Source organism: Triticum urartu, chromosome 6A (assembly GCF_056163025.1).
Source record: "Triticum urartu cultivar PI428250 chromosome 6A, HENAU_Tu73, whole genome shotgun sequence".
In the NCBI taxonomy this organism is placed as follows: Eukaryota; Viridiplantae; Streptophyta; class Magnoliopsida; order Poales; family Poaceae; genus Triticum; species Triticum urartu.
In genome coordinates, this window is record NC_141878.1 from 151329231 (window position 1) to 151350767 (window position 21537).

Genomic DNA, 21537 nt, shown 5'->3' on the forward strand with positions numbered 1-21537 from the left:
TTTCTGCTAAGTTACTACTCATGTCATCGCTGTTACGCTTGCTACAAAACTACTGCTATCACTGTTACTGTTACTATTGCTGCTGTCACTATTATCAAAACTATCAAACTATTGTGCTACTGATTACTTGCTGCAGATAATTAATCTCCAGGTGTGGTTGAATTGACAACTCAGCTGGTAATACCTTCAAATATTCTTTGGCTCCCCTTGTGTCGAATCTATAAATTTGGGTTGAATACTCTATCCTCGAAAACTGTTGCGATCCCCTATACTTGTGGGTTATCAGCGGGCTGCAACATTACCTCCCAACAACGTTGGCGGTGACGCATGGTGCCATGTTGCGGGGATGGCGAGATATACAATCTCTGTTGAAAAAGGCAGTGCCTAGGAGGTGCTTAGGCACACCTAGGCGCTAGGCAATGGCCAAACGCCTCGCCTAGGGCATAAATGGAGGTCTAGACAGGGCAAGCAAAGAAATTTTCCATGCAACCCAGAAATCATGTCATACTCCACTGATATGCCAAATGTATCATATTCCAATGGCAGTAGTCCATAATTAACTAATTTATATGCCCTAAATTAATATCAAGACATATAATAATCACAAATACACCCGATAGTAAAAACTATATTACCTCCTAGGCCGCGCCTAGGGCACTTAATCACCGCCTAGGCACTAGGCGAAGGCCAACCGCCTCGCTTACGCCTACCGTCTTTTCCAACCTTGTATACAATGTCGCCCTTGTACATAAACGGGGATCTACCGAGAAAGATAAGGGGATAGAGATGACGGGTATGGGACGTGAATGCCCGAAATATTTCTGAAAGTGGTCCACGTGGTACGTGGTGCCCACGGAGGGTGCGACCAATGCGAGAGTATGATCAATCGATAAATTTGGATATTTTTTTGCGGGTGTGTCTAGGGCACATCTAGATATGCTCTAATTATTGCACATCTAAGTGAGTGAATCAAGCATAAAGAGAAAAAGAAAAAAGAAAAAGAAAATATTCACACGAATCTTAATGTAAGACCAATGACATATGACTTAGATATGCAATACTTATGACACATCTAGATGTGCTTTAACAAAACTGATTTTTTTTTCTTTCAAAACTAATCTTTTAAGTGTGTGGCTTGAACCAAATATCCACATAATTTAGTTAATTTTGTGTTTAGATGTGGCAATCTAAAGCAAAGGCTAAAATGAAAGTCATTATCTTCCATCATGAAAAAGAATGCAACACGCGAGCATTTTTTAGCGGGGAAACACGGGAGCATTACACTAGCATATACAACATTTTTGCACTAATAGATCCTCGAACAGTCGAACAGATTGTCACCCGGCATTGATTTCATTTAATTTTTACAGCGTTCCACCGGAGAAAACATTCTTTTTTTTTAGAAGTCCACTGGAAAAATCATTGGATGACGAGCAAACATCAAATTGATCTAGACTGGTGAGCGGCGAAAAATAGTTATCCGAAACGACCAAACAGCGTCGCTTCATTCGCAAGAAATCGACGCCCATCCAATTTCAACGACTGTGATTTCAAATCCGAAATCCACCAGACACGTGCGCAGGCCCACGTTTAAACTGTACCGCCCGCACTCGCGCTTTGCTCTGCCACCCTCCCTTCCCGTCTTCCACTTTACGCGCCTCTCTCTCCTTCCTCTCTCTCTCTGGCCAATTCCCCATTCCCACCACCCCACCCCACCCCACCGTCGCCACCCGCAAATCCCCTTCGGATCGCGAGGAGCCGGCGGCGAGCGGCGGGAAACACCCCCGATTCCCCTCCTGACTGCCTCCGCGCGCCCTGGTGAGCTCCCTCTGCCATCCCGCCGCCGCAGCCTCTTCTCGGCCCGTTCTCTTCGGTGCTCGGCCGTGGGAGCGAGGTTTTTTTTGGTAGCGCCTAGTGATTTCCTTTCGCCGATTTTGGTTGCTGTGTCGTGCATTGATGGAGGTTACGACTGAGATCGCGAGGTGTCGAGGTGCGATTTTTTCGTTGTTGCGTGCGATGCTCGCTCGGTGCGTTCGTGCTGTTTGGTGGCGGGTTGACGAGGCCAATGCGGTTGCTGTTTTTGGCGATCTCGCCGTGCGTGCGTGCGTACAGGTACAGCGTGCGTGCGTGCGACGCTAAGGCTGCTGCTAGTTGGTGGTTGGTTGGTCGGTCGTTCCTTCGCAGGAATTGGGTCTGTATCGAAGATTTACTGATTTAGTGTGTAAATTGTTCATAGCTAGTTCTAATTCAGTGCGATTTATAATGTTGCGAATTTAAGTTATCTCACAGTTTTCACCTAAAAAGTTATCCCACGTTGGAAACAGTGATCATGATTCATGTTATGTGCCTGTGGAAGTAGTTTTTTTGGAAATTTTGATCGTCATATGGAACTTTGTGGGGATTGTACAGTTTCTGCGAGCTTTTTTTGTGTGTAGATTATGAATAATCATCTCCCCTGACCCCAGATTATCTTTCCAATTCTTGTTACGTGAATCTCCAGTTTGAGTGCGCGCTGCTTGTTGGTGTCATGGTGTGGGTGTGGTGTGACTTGCTGAATTCTGTGTACTTGTTTTGGTGATGACTTCTGTGTGCTGTGTGCACATAAGATACTGTGTGTTCACCATATTTCTCTTCACTTTCAGTGATTAGTTTCATGTTACATTTACTTTGCCTTGTTTATTACGATCTGCAGTATGATGCATACATGTACAGGATATGACGATTTTCCATCTCGAGTGAGTGCACAGTTTGGTTTACAGATACTTAGATGCCCTCATTTCTATCAATACAATGCAACCAGCCATTGCATTTTCCTCTTATTATGTGATTGCATTTGCGCAAAGTATTAACTCCAGACTCCAATGTACTTACTGACCTGTTATCCTGTCAAAACTGTCTGACCCCCTATGTAAGTCCAGAACAAACGGCTAACTGGGTCGTTGAATTCTTTGTACTTTGAGAAAGGTACCATATGGCATCTAAGCTTTACTTGTTTATTGTTTTCAATGCAGATTGGCAGAAACTGCTATTGATCAGTACAAGATGCCTGTAAGCTTTAAATATTGGGATGACTGCTTGGATCCAGATGATATTCGATTAATGTGGGCAGATCCTCATGTAAGTAAAGAGTGGATTGATGCTGGGGAAGAACAGGGACAGAAAGTTCACCTATCACGGGATCCTGATGGCGAGGCATATCTGACACAAACTGAAATTATGGTGGGTGATCAGCCTAACTGTGTAAACCTTTGTTATCGTTAGCTGTTGGATACTTGTACTGTTTGCTAGATCACTATATATCTGTTTTTTGAAGCTGCATTTCTGCATGTCTAAGATAACCTCTTTGAAAAACAAAATGTCTGACATATCCAGTCTATCCATTGTTTGCTTTATTCATTTTGATAATCATTTCACATCTGAGATCTAGAATGTGGCACTAAAAGCAGGCTATCAGTAGTCGCTAGCGAATTTTTTGCTGAACTTTAACCAAGGTAAATGCTATCGCTGCTGTGAGATAAGTGGTCAAACATGGTGGTTTCTTGCTATATTCAAGGAAGTGGTTAAATGACTGTTTAGAAGTTTATTAATGCAGTGCTGAAGTTTGCCGAGCTATGAAAAATAATAACAAAGCTGGCGTCTATTGGTTTTGATAATTATTATGTTTGTTGTTTGTATAATGCTGGGTTTCAAGTGTTCTTACATACACTCGTGATTCTTTCAGGCAGTTGCTGCAATTACTGTTCAGAGGCATTTCAAATCACAGCTAGACCCGGTATTGATTCTATTTCTCTATGTTTTATCATCATTTGCACTTGTGACAGTAATCGGAAAAGTGAGTGGTGCAGTACAACTGTATGCTAACATATGTTTCATGACGCATTATCTTTTGTAGACGAGTAAAAATTATGTGGGTATGAGACATGACAATTGTAGTGATAGAGTTCAGCTATCTTGCTGTTGGTAACTATCCTGGTGGACTTTGCTAAGCATGCTACTTATTTTGTGCAGTATATGATAGGTGCCCTTGCAGAAATTGCGAGTGGAAGGAGGCTCTTTGTGGATGACTATGATCGCAAGACTAAGGAGACTAAGATGGGCATAATGCAGGTGACACCAGAAGTTGCTCAATGGCTTGGCAGGTACTCAACAGTCAACAGGCCTGGTCAACTTAATTTATGTATCTTCCATTCTCATCTACATTCTTTAACCGAACTTCTTGTTTTCATCACTTCTGATAAGGGAACTGGGTTACAAGAATTATGACATTGAACTTGAAGACAATATTGATTTGCTCTACTGGCCTTTTATAAATGTCTACTTTGGCGCTGCTTATGCAAAGTGGCTCTTCTCATGTGATGAAAAGTATGTATTTCTCCGGTAGATTATGTTTCACTTTTAAATTTAATATACTTTATCATCTTGTATCTTTCTACTCCTAAACGCAATTATTTGGCAAAATGCTGCAGAGAAAGAACTGAAGAATTTGTCGTTAGAGCTTACAAGGGAGGCAGAAAGAAAGCTACTCACAAGTCATCTGCCCCCATTTTCGAACGTTATCTTTATGTGAAAGAGACCTTGCTCTCTATGAGGTTTTATTCTTCAAAATCTCTCTTCGTATTCTACTTCCAACATTGTTATGTTGTTCAGTGCTCAGTGTATTGCCTTGGTTAAATTTGTTTCTCTTATAGTTTGTGGTCTATTAAGGTCTTTTCTTTAAGGTTTTGAGCTTAAATATGTAAGCCTAGTAAGACCTCAAGTTTGGGGAAAATTGTTGAGCTCCTCGAAATAACAGAACCATAAGCGACAACTTTACTTGTTTGACATGATACAAGTTTACAGTAGCTTTAATCTTAAGTTTCACCTCTATAAATTGGGACCGGAGAATTATGAGGGTGTAAGCGGGCACGGACACCCAGCTAAGCTGCTGGGCCGTGCCATGAAAAAGCTTACCAATTGCGATGCGGACTGACTACTTTGATTCCCATGGTTTCAAATTTGAACTAAAACCACGACGAGTAATTTGGAACGGAGGGAGTATCTTGCAAGAAACCGATGGTGCAGTCACCACCTCCAGCCTGCCTTGTCATTGCAGGCGGCGTCCCAGTCCTTCAGCATACTCCTCTCTGTACCCACTATAGCAGGATAATGCGGACTTCTGTAGCCGCTGCAGTAGTGCAGTGTTCCAGTTAAATTGGTACTACCTCCGTCCGGATTTATTTGCCCCCTTCATATTTTGTGCTCAATTTTGACTGTAGATTTGACTGAGAAAATATATGTTGTATGCCACAAAACTTATATTGTATCAAACTAATGAAATAACCAGTTTTTTTTGTTTCACAACAATCCAAAGGATGTTCCTTGATGATTGTATCATTAAGGCACATACAATGCAAGCGCGTGAAGAAGTGTTTAATGAAAGAAACAGTTTTCTTGCCACTTATGACTGATAAGGTGCTAATGTTGTAGTATGTGCTTGTATGTGAGAAGGTGACTCTTGCATGCGTGCTAAATGATGTGGTTTTTCATCTCTCTTTAAGCACCGATATAAAAGCACTTAGCAGTGCACTGTACATGCCCTAAGTAAACTATATGAACTGCATGGTCAACTCCTTGCAACCCATTGAATGTCCATTATTTTAGAAATGTAGAAACTGTTCAATGAATTAAAATTCAGAAGTTATGATTTTGCGCAAAAGCTATTTGTTTGTTTTACCTTACATCCAGGATCGAACTTGTTGATGAACTGTTTCTCACTTTTTTGTTAGCAGACAACCAGACAGTTTCAATGAGCTCGCTCCTGATCTCCTAGAAAATTCCTCAACTGCAGGTTACATTTTGCTCTGTTGATTTTGTTTTTTTCTTTAGTTTTTTATATTCAAGGAGTGTAAAATATAGGAAAGACTTAAAATAAAGCATGTACTCCAACAGCTGATCCCTATTTTGATTCCGGAGAAACTTCTTACTACATTCGACATGTCATCCGGTTATCATTTTTGTGTTAGGAACACAGCTGGTATATTGGGATTCCAAAGTGTCAGAGGAAGATATGGGTGGAATGTGGAGTCAGCCTGACGTGTTGAAGGAGTGGACAAATTCTGGCGAGCGGCGTGGAAATGTCAGATTTTCGCATGATGCCAAGAAGAGACCGTATCTTTCTCGAGTTGAGGTCAAGGTATGGCTGGTTCTTAATAATTGTGCAGTTACTTCACATTTCCTTTCACTAGTAGGGTGCCCTCTTTGCCGTGCTAAAACTTGACAAACATATGTTTGTACGTAAAGCTACAGTAAACATCACATCTGCATATTCTTCAGATAACCATTAGTTCACACCTTACTTGATACAACCGCCCCGACTCTATATCATATCATCAGTATAGTTTTTTTAATGGTTTTATGTCAGTTTCTAAACGTGATTCTGAATTTAATCTCAGGCTGTTGCTGAAATAATCATATCTCGCCATTTCAGCTCAAGAGGAGTAAAGCCGGTAAGTTTTGGGTTGATAGTCAGTGCATTCTATTCGAACTTGCTTAAACATGTTGCTCTTGTATCTGGTCATCAACTGAGACCTCTCTTATAGCAAATCTGTAATGCATTGAAATACCAATACCTGTGCATCCTGTAGAACCATTTAGCTCCTAAACCTCTGTTTTGTTGCATGCATTTGTATTGCATTTCGAAGGCCTACGTAAGTATGTATAGTACTGTAGCATGAGTGATCATCACATACTATGCTCATCATATTTTGGCTCTCAATTCATGCAACAGTATATTAGCCAATGCATTTCTTGTGCTGTTAGTTATCATAAACATTTCCCTTGTTTCTCTCTCTCTGTAAATATTTGAAAGTAATGTCTGCTAATCGCATTAGCATCCATTTCCTTGTAAAATTAGTGACTAGAGATATTTCCAATTGAAATTCCAGCGGTACTGACTATGTAGATGCCTGTAGGGCTATCCCAGTAACAACAAATATATTATCTGAATTTCTTATAGCTCCTGCATCCTAACATTTGTTGAACCGTCTATTCTGTTTCAAATCTGCATAGGAAGCCCTAGCTGCTCTTGCAGAGGTGAGCAGTATGCGCTTTGTCCATGGAGTACGTTCTCGGACAGGATTGATGGGAATAGATTACCCTACTGCTGCATGGCTTTCCAGGTGAGCGTGACATTGTGTCTAGCCATTTACCTGTACACTTTATCCAAACAATTATTGGTGAGGTGACTGTGGAGTCTGAGTAGGACCTCAACATTTTGAACGATATTGTTCGCCCTGACAATCCTGAAACTCTTTGCTTTACCAGTTATCCTTGCTTTACTTATTATTTTGTCCTTACACATGATAGCTGAACCTGAACTACAGATTTGGCGTATACTGTTTCATACATACTCCCTCGGTCCCAAAATTAGTGTCTCAAGTTTAGTACAACTTTGTACTAAAGTTAGTACAAAGTTGAGACACTTATTTTGGGACGGAGGGAGTACATATTTGGCGATCCAAGTACAAAATATAAGACTAAGAGCAAGTATTGACAATTAAAATGGATTGGAGGGAGTACATGAATTCTTTTGATCTGCTACTTTCGGTTACTTCAGAAGCCAGACAATCATACTTCAGAGCAAGTATTGATCTAATAAACTGGAATCTAACTGCATTGAGTTGGTTGCATACTCTATCAGAAAAGGCTGCATTGGCACTTCTCTTGTTCAACTTTTCTATTGCAGTTTCCATATAGTTGTCCTCACTTGCAGTTTGCATTTTGAGTATGTAGAGATTGTGGCTATACGGCATACACAGTGAGCTCGGTGGATGATCTCTACAATCCATTTGCATCCATGTACTTTGGAGCAGCTTACTTGGGATGGTTGTCACGATATGAAGGAAGGTCTGTCTAAAAGGATTAAGCACAATATATTTCATCTTACTGCATAATAAACGACAAACTGACACATTTTCCTCTGTTCAGGGAGAGGAGCCATGAATTCATTGTTCAAGCTTATCTTGGGGGACCAGACAAAGTTAACCTTCAGGAAACTGGACCATATTGGAAGAAATTTCTGGAGGCTTTAGTACACTATGAAGATCCGAAGAAGTATGTTCTCTTGCTGTATAACTTGGAATGAGATTCAGAATTATGAAGTGGGTTTCGTTTTCCTGTCAAAACTTGGCTATCCAAGTAATCACCACAGTCTGCTAACATTTTCAAACATGTACCCTCACAAACAAGAGATTCTAACATACTATGTAACATCTGTTTGTAAATGCAGGCAATACCAGGACTTCAAAATTGACGTTATCTTAAATGGATTTGGTTTATCATGACTTGCAGTCGCTAATTAAACCGTCTATCTACCTTTTCAGGGACCAGACGAGCTGCTGTATTTTGTAAAATCGTGATGTCTTCATACGGTTTTGTTTACTGAAGGTATTAGTCCTTTCCAAGTCTTTTTGTCTAATATAAACTTTGCCACTCCTTCAAATTTTTGTCAGCAAGAGATGTTCATGGTTCTATTTGCTGTCTACTCTTGCTCAAAGTTCAAACACTTGCTGTTAGTATGAACGATCTCTAAGTACTTCGATATTTTTTCTGGTATTGCGTGCAAATTCATTATTTAAACATGCAAAATGTCTGGCTTGCATATTTTTGCCTAGTCCCTGTTACCAGCAGTGTAGTTTTTCCCGAAAGAAAGACAGCAGGGCTGTTTCTCAGTGCTGTCAACTAAGTGTATTCACTTTACAGTTTATTATGTATGGTAGTGCGTTCAGAACGTCCACTTTTCTAGACAACAATCTGCTTCCTTGTTGGGTGGTTGTAGAACAAGTGTGCATCATGAGAGGCAGATGGTCCTACCCCATCCCCTACCAATTCAGGGTGCATGTACCAGCCAACCAGTACCCTGTAGCATACCCTTTACTCCTGAACTGTTAGCCCTGTGCCCCTTAACAGCTGCTGGGAACTGACAGATAAGCAGCAGTTGAATTGCATCATTGCACTTCATTTATGGGTCCTCATTTTCTACCAGGTTGATCGAAGAGTGTGAACCAATAGTGAATGAGACGACTAGCCATTTTTTCCTGTATATGCATAAGATTCCAGCAAGACTAGTACTACACTGTATCCAGGCATATAACTTCTCTTCTTTTTTTTGGCGTTTAATGCAGACCGCAGGCTGTAAGTAGCAAAGCTTCGTTTTCACCATCTTGTAACTGAAGGAAACTCGGATTTAAATAATCCACGTAGCAGTAAACACTTCATTTGTAATTTTTGCTGGCCTTTTGGTTGGTCTGGTTTTTTCAAACGAACTTTTGTGATTCTCTGTAGCCTGTACATTATATTTGAAAAGAAGTCACTGTTTAGTAAAGCTCTTGCTCGAGCATCATTTTTGTATGACGGGGTTATCAGTGATCTGCCGAATTTAAGATTTTCTCCCCGAGGATCCGACACTGACGAGCGATGCACTTGCATCTACTACTTGAGATACAGGGGATTGATAGAGCTTTACTAAATTGTTATAGGACATGTGTCAAGCTTGATTGATAGAGCCATGCCCGCCCTGCTTCTGCTCACATCCATTTTGCCTTCCATAGTGAAGTACGCACTGTTGCTATACAGAAATTGTTTTCTTTCTCCCAAAATGACAGGCGAAGTACGCATCTTTCCACCAGAAGGAATTGTTATAGGACATGAACTTCCTTTTGGTATCGTATATTAAAGCTTCACGGTATAGTGACCGCAAGGGGTGAGGGTGTCCACGATTAGGGCGTTTTCCGATCATAGACATGTTATCATGTTATTAGGGCTTTCCGATTTCCAAAGCGGAGTTGACAGTGTCAACTTGAACCATCGTAACTGGTACAATCTTGACTAGCTAGGGCCGGGCCGTGATGCGTTTAGCTCCATCGGACAACTCCTACCGGTTTATGACAAAAAGAGTACCTGCGAGCTTGCTGGACAAACTCATCGGATTCTTCCCGTAACAGGCCTTGCCGCCAATGCGAATCAATCTGGGTCGGTCCTAGCCGTTAGCCTGTATGCATGATTCGTTGGTTCTTGGTGCTTATCAACGATACTCTACAAATGTAGACTACGCAGTCACGTGACTAGCAACCCACAGCATTACCATTTACTACCAAGCACGAGCATCCAAAGCGAATCAGATGAGAATACTACGATTCTCGGGTGGCAGAAGAAGAATTTCAGATTGGTATCTACGATGCCCTTGGTATGTTTTGGTGACTCATCAGCGTACTACTGGTGATGATGGTCTCGGAGTCGGAGGACGGGCTAAGAGCAACTCCAATGCGATTACCCATTTCATCCGTGCGCGTTCGTTTGGGTCAGCGTAGACGGAAAAGTTGGTTCAATGAGCTGACCCAAACGGATGCGTATTCGCTTTTCGTTCACTGTCGGTCCATTCACGGCCTATTTTGAAGCTTTATTTGTGTCGGCGCGGACACGAGGCGGACGTGCGCGACGCGCGCCAACTACTCCCTCTGGCCTGCCAGTCGGTGGCAGCCTCCACCATTTCCCTTCACTTTTTCCAAGACCCTCTCGCCCGCGCGTGCTCCTGCCGCTCGCCATGGATGACGACCTCGATGCCGCCGCCTCGTCCGACATCACAACTGCCCCCTCTAGCAAAGGCAAGCCTCGCGCCCCCGCAAGACCGAGGCGCAATATGCCGCCCTCATGTCGCGTGGGGGGGGGGGGAGGGGGGGAGAGAAGGTCGTGGAGGAGGTTGGGGACGGCGAGAAGCCACGGCCGCGGGGGAAGAACAACTCCAAGAAGGAGGACAAGTGGGATGTGGCGTCGAACGCCTTGATCGCAACCATGAAGGACATGATGATCAAAAAGGACTCAAGGGAGGAGAAGCGCCGGCAAGACAAGAAAGAACAAACGAACGCCTTCATGAAGATCCAAATGAGGAGGCTTGAGGTGAAGGCGGAGAAGCAAACGAGGATGCTTGAGATGGAGGCGGAGAAGCAAGCCAGGATGCTAGAGATCGAGGCCGTCAATGCCAAGGCCAAGGAGAAAGAAGTGGCTCTCGCTAGCATGATGACGAGGGTGGAGATCATGAAGGTGGATCTCAACACCGTGTCGCCAAGGAAGCGGCCGTGGTTCAAGAAGATGCAGGCCGACATGATCAAGTTTGACGACGAGTGACCATGGCAGCGAGCGTCATCCTTTTTTACGCCGGCAAGTATGCTGACATGACCACAACCGCGATGGCATGATCGAACTCCCGCCCCTTTTTGTGTGCTGGCATTTGTGCCGGCCGCTGGCAAGTGCGCCAGCTGAGATGTGTGGTGTTTTTCTGAAGCTGATATTATATGTCGGCACTGACATGATGCCGACATGAACTTCGACGACATGGCCGCTGACATGATCTATGACCACGGATCTTTTTCCAAATTTACATGCGAACATGAAATGGGTGGCGGTCGTTAGACGCACTGCCGACCCAAATCTTAAAAAGGACGAACGTTGAGCGAACAGCCGACCTAAACGGACAAAAAAAACATCTATCAGCGTGTTGAAGTTGCTCTAAAGCGCTGGACCTTTTTGAAAGAAGGAAAGCCTAATCATGTAGCCGTTCGCTCCAAGCAATGCTTTCCTAGCTAGCTAGTACCTCAACCCGATCCAGTTCAGTTCAGTGCTCGATGGCAGACCAAGAGAATGTCGAGCGACCACTCTCGGCTGGATCTATTTTAATCTGACAAAAGTATATATATCTTATTAGTGGGATGCCACATGCCTGCGTCCTCCCTGCATCCGGCGACTTGTCGAGTACTACTAGTAATATTTTACCTTTTTTTTAGAATCTGTACTATCCTTTTTTTTAGAATCTGTAATATTTTACTGCCTGGCTAGCAGCACCGCGAGAAGGGAGAAATGCCCTCGGGAGTGTGCTCCTTGACCGCGAGCGAGCTGACGATGCCATGCCGACAGCCTCTCACACGCTTTAAAAAAGTGACTCGCGCAGCGCGCGCCGTGTTGTTGATGGGGAAGGGAAGGGAAATGGCTGGTGTGCGCTCGCTCTTGCTGCTGGAAATTTCAGTAGCAGCGGCGCGCGCTGCGGCGTACTGGCGTCGGCCAGGGTGCAGTGGATATGGGCGTACAACTGTGAAGTGTGGCCATGCCAATCGCCAAAGAGAGAGTAGCTAGCGACCGGACCGGACCGGATCGGGGCGGGGGTAGCGGTGGTGGTAGGGACGACGTGGCTGGCTGTCACGCTTTGCTCCACGACAAGGGAGGCCCATGACGACGTCCTTGCCGCCCCGCGTGGCTCCACTGCCAACCGTACTGCCCACCGTTTTGTTCCCTCCCACGCCCGATCGAGATCCATCAATCCATGCATTGCCAGCAGGATTTTTATTAGGAGTATATTTTTTTTTGAGAAAACAAGAGTAAAATTCATCTCCCGCATTCCATGGGAGAAGCGTGCAAAAAACAAAAGTCACCGAATTCACGAACTGCAATTTTCGGGTTGACGAAGTTGTTCCGGTCACCGGAGACGTTTTCATACGTGTGTCGCCCACACGGCGACATCTGCCTCGCCGTGTGTAGCCACGTCACCATAGGATGGACCACATGAGTGACACTCTGCATATACGGTCACGGTCACGGGACACGTTTCTCCCACTGGCGTTGTCTGCCTAGCCGTCTGTAGCCACGTCAGTGTAGGATGGACCGCGACGGTGATACTTTGCGTCTCCAAAGGGTTTTCCGCAAAGAGAGTCCAGTTGGTGGGCCTTCTTTAATGCAGGTGGATTGTTTCAGGGGCCGCATTTGCAAGAACGCCGCCACGTGTGCATGCCATTTTGCAAATAAAAAAGCCTTGCCCCTACCTCGGTTCCATCGACGATGCTTCAAAACCACCCGATGAGGAAAGAAAGGAAGAGAAAGAAAAGAAAGTAAAGAGGAGGAGGCGATTGTGACGGCGATCACCTAGGGTTTTCGCTTCGACACAAAGAGACCTCGATGACGGGGCCTATGCCGGAGATTTCGCCGTCGAGTTGAAGCATGGCACCACGGTTGCGACAAAAGGGCGAGACACCTCCTTTTATGGTGAGTTTTCGTTCCCTGACGCCCATGATATTCATTCTTATCCATGTTCCTGTCGCCCGCCGTTTAGATGTCATGATGTTCATTCTTATTCATGTTCCTGTCGCCCGTCGTTTAGATGTCGTGATGTTCATTCTTATTCATGTTCCTGTCGACCAAAGAGTAAAAATTCATCTCCCACATTCTACGGGAGAAGTGTGCATAAAAAGTCATTGAATTCACGAACTGCAATTTTCGGTTGACGAAGTTGTTCCGTGTGTGCGCATACGGTTACCAGAGACGTTTTCATATGTATGTCGCCCACACGGCGGCGGCTGCCTCCCTGTATGTAGCCACGTCAGCGTAGGATGGACGGCATGGGTGATATTGTGCACATACATTCACCGGAGACGTTTTCGTACTTCGGTTGGTGGGCCTTCTTTAATGCAGATGGATTGTTTTAGGGGCTGTATTGCAAAGACGCCGCCACGTGCGTACACCATTTTGCCAAAAAAACCTTGCCCCCACCTCGGTTCCATCGACAATGCTTCAAAACTACCCGATGAGGAAAGAAAGGAAGAGAAAGGAAAGAAAGGGAAGAAAGTAAAGAGGAGGAAGCTATTGCGATGATGATCACCTAGGGATTTGTTGCTTCGACACAAGGAGGCCTCAGTGGCGGCGCATATGCCATAGATTTCATCGTCGAGTCGAGGCATGGCACCCCCCCCCCCCCCCCGCCCTTGATGTTCATCGTTGTTCATGATTGCTCGTGTGGCTTAGATGTCGTCAATGCGATGCTCCATGCTCCGTTCATGTGGTTTGCTTGGGTTGTGGAAAGAAGGGTTTTTTTTGGGGGGGGGGGTCATGCTTGGGCTATGATTAAAGTAGAGGATTTTGGATGCTAGGATAGGTAAATAAGTGGTTCTAAGGTTATATGATATAGCTTAGATGTGAATCATATAAACTCAATTGCCCATCTTCAATTAACTGGATTTACGTGTGTCAAAGCTAGATCTGATAGATCCCATGGCAGGGCATCTTAGTCACGCGACTTGGCCCAATATGATGGTAATATGGCAAGGTTTTACCCAAGTTTAGGCTCTCACAGAGGAGATAATACCCTACTCTTGCTCTTGTATATTATGTTGGGGTGTATGGAAAGTACAGGTACAGTACAAAGCGATTATATTTGTCCTATAGAAGATCCCAACCCCCGGCTTATATAGTATACCAGGGGCCTAGGGTTATAAATCCTAGTCGGCTAAGTCGATGGAGGTAGAGTCCTCCACGACTTTGGCATCTGCGGATTGTGCTCCAAGTCTCGCGGAGTCTTCGTAGAATTTGCTAAGGCCCGCGCAATATGACCCAGGACAGAACCGACCTAGGGGTCCTCAACTCGGCCCACCAGGACCGGGAACCGCCATGGTGAGGGACCCCTTTTGATTGGGAAATGTCAATGTGCTAACTAAATGTGTGAAAAATATTGTTCTAACTAAACTTAACTTTGATGAACTGTCTTTGCACATGCTAACTTATCTTGTTAAGTGAACCTGACCATGCTAATTGATTTTTACAATTTTGCAATGCAAAACGATCTTTGAAAATAACTGAATTTTACACATTATCTGCCCGTCTGAATTTGCAATGTCCATGTAGGTGATGAAGAAAGGGATTTCTTTACTGTTGCTATGAATTATGGAGGTTTTTTCATTGGGAGTGGTTCTGAGGTTGTTCCGGAGATTTAGAGGAGGTAAGACATTTTGTTCTCTTTGGTCGGATGAGGATGATTGTCCAGGCCTCTTCATCATCCTCTCCTCTAGGACGGTGATCTTATCCTTATCTTCATTGTCGTTTGATTTCTTCTTGCTCTGACCGACAACTTCCCGCCTCATGCGCCAATACTGTTATCTGGCTCTGAGGATGTTTCGAAGATCTAGAGGATGTAAGGCATTTTAGTTCCGTCTGATCGGATCGTGGTGGTTGTCTAGGGCCCTTCATCGTCCTTTTCTATAGGACGATGATTTCAACCTTACTTCCTTGTCGTTGATTTCTCCTGGTTCCGTCTGACAACTTTCCGTCCCGTGCCTCAAGATTGTTATCTGTCTCCAAGGATGTTTCGGAGATCTAGACGCGGCATGGAGATTTGCTCATCACGTGCCACTGCCACCGATGAATACATGAGGAAGACATCATTGATATACAACATGGCATTTTATTTGCTGCCTTTTAGAAAATGGTCTCGTAAGGTTGGACATTTTTCTAGCCGAAGATTGGACATTTCTAATATATCGTCTTTGCCTTCTAGTTGCAGGAAGAGAAAATGCCTTTTTTTTACAGCAAATAGACTTTATTTCTTATATGATGGTCATGTCGTTTACAAGTAAAAGTTAGGTTTACATCATCTCAAGAACCTGAAAATCTAGCACTAAAAGAATGCTTAGCTAGCTCATCTGCTGCATGATTAGCTTTTCAGAAATAGTGTTTAAATGATACTTTCGGCAAAGTTCATTATCAACTGCTTGCATTCAGAGATCAATGTAATGTAGGGTTCTAGATAAGAGTCCATTTGCTGAATTGCCTCCACCGCAAACGAGCAATTAGATTCAATCTTCACATTGTTGCACCCCAAATTCGCCAACAAGTATATTCCATTTCTAATTGCCATGAGCTCCGTTGAATCAAACATCTCGGATATACGGAAGAAACCAAGTAACTTCTGCTAAAAAGCCACCCCGTTCATCACGCACAATAGTACCGCAACCTCCAGATCAGTCCATGAGACGGTTTTTTCCACATATGTTCTTTCTTCTGAGTCGGGAGCTTCGGAGACATCGATCTGATGTAATTTGTAGCTAGGAGTGAAAGACAGTGCTGTTTTCTCAGGGTTTTGAATCACGATTCCTTTCACAAGTTGTCGTCATTGCCACCAAAGGTACCATGCCGCCGCAACACCCAATTCGGCCACAGGTACTCCATCCGAAACAACACTAAGCTTTGATAAGATATTCAGAGCATGCTTTGTCCTCATCAGTTGCTCTTTGAACAAGGTATGTAAGAAAAAGAAAAGGGCCTTCTACTTCTAAGAAAAGAAAATATCTTCTTTCCTAAGGAAAGAAAAATAAAATATCTTCTTTGCTAAGAAAAGAAAAAGAAAAGATAAGACCTTCCCTGCCCGATGTGGTGCACGGGTCTCATCCTCCCCAGCTTGACACCAAAATACTCACGGAGAGTGCACTGGTCCGTGGCCGGACCGCCTCAGTTCGCCAACGGTTTGCGCGAATGGGCTGGCGGCCACAGCTGGACCTTTATAAATCACGGTCACGGACACGTCTACCTACCAACAACCCACACACGCGCCCGGCACAAGTCCCACAGCCACAGCCACACTGCGCCGCACTGCACTGGACACACGGCCGCGCACGCGCCGCCGCGGGGAGGCGAGGAGCGAGAGGGAGAGAGACGGGGGCAGCGGCCATGGTGGAAGGCGGCAGCGGCGCGGGGGCTACGTCGACCTGCCGGCGCGGCGGCGGCGGAGGCGGCATCGTCGGCCCCGCGGCACGGCGGTGCTGCGGCGGCGGGTGCGGGCTCGGGCGTCTCGTCCGGCGGCTGCGGCGGCAGGGGAGGCAGGCGCTGTGCGCGGCCAGGCCGGCGGCGGCGTCGTCGTCTTCGTCGGCGGCCGGGGCGCTCCGGGGGTGCCAGTACGACCCGCTGAGCTACGCGCGCAACTTCGACCAGAGCGGCTTCGGCGACCCCGACCCGGACGCGGACGCGGCCAGCCTCTACTACAGCTACACCTTCTCCTCCCGCTTCGTGCTCGCGCCAGGCAGCGCCGCCTCGTCGGCAGCCTCCGTCGCGGCCGTTGCCCCCGCGCCGAACGGCCTCGTCGTCGCCAGCCGGCCAACCGCCGCCAGCCATTAGCCGTCCCGGCGCCAGTAGCTTCCCTTTGTCTCTCCTCGGGTTCCTTTTCCTCAACCCCTGGAATGGAAAGGCAGCAGCTTGTTTTAATTGGATTAAAGAAGAGGTTTTCCGTAGGGGAAAGTTCGGTCGGGAGAACGACGATGCTTGTACATTAATACTGCAGTACTGTATGTATGCGAGAAGAACGCCATTGCTGGGTCGATCGAGCTGTGCCATGCCATGCCATGCCATGCTCGACCGGATTCTCAAGGACCGTGTTCAGATTTCTGATTCTGAGCTGCCGAGGATAGGGTCGAGAGTACTGTAATTGCAGTGGCAGGCAGATGCCGATGGGCAGGGGGGACGTACGGGGCCGAGAGGCGCCATGAATGCGGCGGTACTTGCCGGCGGTGACGCCATGGCAGTGGCACTGGGTGGGAGCGGAATGGGTGGTGGTCGGGGGTGGCGGTGGCGCAATAATTGGCCCTGGAAATGGAATTCACGGCTCCGCAGTCCCGTCCGTGATCTGTCGCTGTCACTCACCACCACCGCACCGGCTGCTTCGGGGGGGTGGGGGAGGAGAAGATGCCTGCCAATCTGCCATGGCCGGCGAGACCGACCATGACACCGACGCGTAACGGCATTATGGTGCGCCCCGTCACCGTCAGGATTCCTCGGATCTGATGCTTGCCCAGGCTGATGGGACGCGTTCCGGCCACTGGACCCAATGAATCCCGGTGCTGTTTTTACTTTCACTGGGATTTCCGACCAGGCGATATGGCTGTGTGTGTGTGTGTGTGTTTGTGTTGAGCAGATGCTCCTGCTTCGGTGCTTCCTACCCATGAATGCAGATGATTTGTCTTGGTAGTTTCTGCTTACATTTTCTGGGCAAAGAGAACTGCAGCTTAGTGATATGCTCTTTTCTTTTTTGGGAAATAGTGATATGTTCTCTTACTGACAATGTATACATGACACCGATTATATGAGAACAAGATAGTGTTTTTCCTTTTGTGACAACAATAGGGATGTTAGTGTTCATGAATCATGACCAATTTTTTGGACACGAAGAGTGTTTTTCTTCCAGAAATGAAAATTGCGCCCAGCCCATGCAGATACATGGGCTGGATAAATCTAGCTTAACTGTTACGCCATCAAGGGGCTGGCTAGATCTTTCCATACAGGCCCAGACGGCCCACAACCCATAAAAACCCCTGCCTGCAGTAGTCTCTCCCTTGACTCTTCTTCCCTTCGTCCTTGACCGAGGGCGACTCTCTGTCTCTCTCTCCGCCTCCGCCGAGGGCTTCCGAGAATCCACCAGCGGAGCAGCGAGACAGGGACCCCTCCGCCGCCTCCACCGCCTCCACCGCCGTCTCATCCGTCCTCCGGTCCCCGTACCGGAGATCCGGCGGTTCTCGGTAACGACCCCGTTCCTCCCCTCTCCCACTCCGCCCCCCCCCCCCCCCCCCCCCCTCCCCAATTTCGCGGGCCAGTCCGCGGCGCGTGATCCCGTCCAATCCCCGCACGCGCGCCTGCTTAGATTGATCCGGGACTTTCTTCTCCGTTTCGCGCATGTCGTGCTTGCGATCTGTTAGGTGGCTTCTCGTTTGCTGAATTCCTAGGGCAAGTGCGATTCGGAGATGGTTTCAGTTGTGAAATTGGCGGTGTTCGTACGAATTTTTCAGTGGAAGAGTGTGGTAACCATCGGCCCATGCCTTGGCACTGTTCCACTGCATGCGCCCGAGTGATCCGTAATTAACCTAGTTCAGTTATGTTTTCTCCTAGATTTCCTAGGCATGCGCAGCTTGTTGTACCTGCTTCGCTCGATCGTACTATGATATAGCCAAGTTTCCCCCCAGGTAATTAAGCTGTGTGGCGGAATTGGATGTATGCATCAAATTCAGTTGCCAGCGCCTAAGCAAAATGAGAGTTCAAAGATTTACAGTGCGCGCTTCCGCCGTTCTGTTTATCTTCAGCGCCAATCCAGTGAGATTGCGATAGAGAAAATTCCGCTGTGTAGTAGGCTTAGTTGGGATTGGCTCCACGAAAGCTCAACCTTCTATAAATTAGTATTGGTGTGGAGTCGACCCCTCCACGTGTCCAACGTATTGTCGATGTTTTTGGTTGCATACGTTTCTCAGTCTGATTTTTGGAAGGTATCGATATATGGCCTGCCGTGTCCATATGTCATGGTGACACGACAGACCCCAGGTCTCCTTTGCCCATGTCAAACGCGTGAATCGTCTGAAGCTGCCCAATTGCTATATGTTCTAAGAAATCCTATTAAGGCAGTTGTTATCTGCCTTTAGCATACTTGGGAGAACACGATAAATCATTTTCAACTGATGGTGAAAAGTGAGGATAAGAAGACAGCGTAAGTCATTTGGCGTCTTGGATATATGTGACAAACTTGGTGATGTAGTAGGTTTAATTAAATAAACTTTGTCCTTCACATCACCAAAGTTTGTAAAAGTAAGCCGTGCCATCAGGAAATAAAGAAGTCCTTCTTTTACACGCCACTCCACTTTTAACTTTAGCTGAACTTTACAAGGTGTGATATTGACTTGATTCAAAGCTCTTGGTTTATGCAAGTACATGATACTGCCTTACTAGTTTAGGAGGAATACATAGCTATACATACCATCCTTTCTGTAGACTCCCGAGTCCTAACTGAAGGTGTAGGTTTATGTGCCTTTTCTGTGTGATCTATGGAACCTGCTTGCACTGAAAATCTTCAGACATGGATGATCTGAAGCTCTGAACTTTCTCTATTATTAGTGCCGATCCATCTAATTTGCTTTTTTAAAGTAGTCAAATATTGGACTCTTCTGTGTTTGTTACTCCTTAACCAATATTAGCAGGGATTGATTGTTCATGCAAAAGTACACTTACAAATATATGGATTGTGGTAGTGCGAAGGAAACTTTTCCTTCCTATCACACATAATAGGGTCAAGGTTGATGGAAAGTTGTGATTTTGATTGACATTGTCTGTTTGATTTTATTTCTGTTGCTGTTTGTGTTCTGATGATACTGTTGCCTTTAATCCTTTTAATTTCAGTTGCTTTATGTGTAGCGATAATCTTTCTCTGTTCGGAATACTGCGATCAACCTTCAGTGTTATTGAGGTCAATTGATAGTTGCATTATGAAGGTTCTTATCGCACATATTAGGGATAAGGTTGATGGGAACTTGTGATTTTTATTTACATAGTCAGTTTGATTTCATTTCTGCTGCTGCTTGTGTTCTGATCATACTTTTCCGTTTAATCCCTTTAATTTCACCTTTTCATGTGTAACGAGAATCTTTTTGTGTTTGGAATGCTGCAATGGACCTTGAAGATTAAATGTTGAGTTCGATTGCTTTGATTCCTTCGTTCACATTATAAGATGGAATTCCCATTCATCTACGATACATTTATGAATTTCCAATCTTGTAAACTTAGTTCTGATCTTTCTAATTAATCTAGATGAAAATTAACTGTTCAATACCTTTAATTGTTTTGCGCAGTGCTCAGGAGGTATTTGGCTTTGCACGAACAAGATCTCACATGGAACCATCCTCGCAGCCTGAGCCTGTGGTGGGTGTGGCCACTGCTGGGTCACAAGCATATCCTCCTCCTGCTGCCTATCCAGCTCCAGCCATGCCTGCCGCCATTCCTCCTGGCTCGCAGCCTGCAGTGCCATTCCCTGCTAATCCAGCTCAACTCAGTGCTCAGCACCAACTGGTTTACCAACAAGCCCAGCAATTTCACCAACAACTGCAGCAACAGCAGCAGCAGCAACTTCGTGAGTTCTGGGCTACTCAAATGGAAGAGATTGAGCAGGCAACTGACTTCAAGAACCACACCTTACCACTGGCAAGGATAAAAAAGATAATGAAGGCTGACGAGGATGTCCGGATGATCTCCGCAGAAGCTCCTGTTGTCTTTGCAAAGGCATGCGAGGTGTTTATCTTAGAGTTGACACTCAGGTCATGGATGCACACTGAGGAGAACAAGCGCCGGACCTTGCAGAAGAATGACATTGCAGCTGCCATTACCAGGACTGACATCTACGACTTCTTGGTGGACATCATTCCCAGGGATGACATGAAGGAGGAAGGCCTTGGGCTTCCGAGGGTGGGCTTGCCACCTGCTGCTCTAGGGGCACCGGCTGATGCATATCCTCCTTATTACTATGTGCAAGCACAACAGGTACCGGGAGTAGGAATGATGTATGGTGGCCAGCAGGGTCACCCAGTGGCATATGCGTGGCAGCAGCCTCAAGGGCAACAGGCCGAGGAGGCCCCTGAAGAGCAGCAGCAGTCTCCCTCAAACTAGCCAAGAGATTGATACAATGAAGCCATGACATGATCCTGAACTTGATGCCTATAAACTCAGGCTTGTGTTAATTTATTTCCATCATCGTTGCCCGGAACAGTTACTCATGATTAGGTCTTAGGGGGGGTTCCTAATGGTAGCTTCGACGCTGGTATGGCACCAGCGGTAGGAAAAAAAGATTGTGATTTGTTAGGTGATTTGAGACTGATCTAGTAAACAGTACCTTCGTTTTCGCCCTAGTTTCTATCTAATCCAATATTCTAAATGCCCGCCTTGTGGAGA

General features: G+C 45.7%; 3 protein-coding genes across 4 annotated transcripts; all 3 read left to right on the plus strand.

The window, feature by feature from the left end:
• The first annotated feature begins 1646 nt into the window (after positions 1-1646).
• LOC125517339 (transglycosylase) lies at positions 1647-9361 on the plus strand. 2 transcript variants are annotated; one of them, XM_048682535.2, is made up of 14 exons: positions 1647-1818; positions 3012-3219; positions 3722-3772; positions 4009-4139; positions 4240-4362; positions 4467-4589; positions 5769-5827; positions 6003-6172; positions 6432-6485; positions 7048-7157; positions 7771-7884; positions 7966-8091; positions 8361-8424; positions 9162-9361. In XM_048682535.2, the coding sequence occupies exons 2-13, from the start codon at positions 3043-3045 to the stop codon at positions 8386-8388; spliced, it is 1266 nt and encodes a 421-aa protein (XP_048538492.2). In that variant the 5' UTR covers positions 1647-1818; positions 3012-3042; the 3' UTR covers positions 8389-8424; positions 9162-9361. The 2 variants fall into 2 exon arrangements, with proteins under 2 accessions (XP_048538492.2, XP_048538493.2); XM_048682536.2 differs by having other exon boundaries at positions 9023-9163.
• Positions 9362-16032: 6671 nt separating this feature from the next.
• LOC125517341 (uncharacterized) lies at positions 16033-17944 on the plus strand. Its single transcript, XM_048682539.2, has one exon. The coding sequence runs from the start codon at positions 16321-16323 to the stop codon at positions 16957-16959; it is 639 nt and encodes a 212-aa protein (XP_048538496.1). The 5' UTR covers positions 16033-16320; the 3' UTR covers positions 16960-17944.
• Positions 17945-18159: 215 nt separating this feature from the next.
• LOC125517340 (nuclear transcription factor Y subunit C-4) lies at positions 18160-21520 on the plus strand. The gene is made up of 2 exons (XM_048682538.2): positions 18160-18353; positions 20445-21520. The coding sequence occupies exon 2, from the start codon at positions 20485-20487 to the stop codon at positions 21253-21255; it is 771 nt and encodes a 256-aa protein (XP_048538495.1). The 5' UTR covers positions 18160-18353; positions 20445-20484; the 3' UTR covers positions 21256-21520.
• Positions 21521-21537: the final 17 nt, after the last annotated feature.

Excerpts from the sequence above, each read along its gene's own strand:
- LOC125517341 (XM_048682539.2), top strand. The coding sequence starts at position 16,321 with ATGGGCTGGCGGCCACAGCTGGACCTTTATAAATCACGGTCACGGACA.
- LOC125517339 (XM_048682535.2), top strand. The coding sequence starts at position 3,043 with ATGCCTGTAAGCTTTAAATATTGGGATGACTGCTTGGATCCAGATGAT. Across the intron at positions 4,140-4,239 it reads GTTGCTCAATGGCTTGGCAG|GGAACTGGGTTACAAGAATT; the intron begins GTACTCAACAGT and ends ACTTCTGATAAG. Across the intron at positions 4,590-5,768 it reads GAGACCTTGCTCTCTATGAG|ACAACCAGACAGTTTCAATG; the intron begins GTTTTATTCTTC and ends TTTTGTTAGCAG.
- LOC125517340 (XM_048682538.2), top strand. The coding sequence starts at position 20,485 with ATGGAACCATCCTCGCAGCCTGAGCCTGTGGTGGGTGTGGCCACTGCT.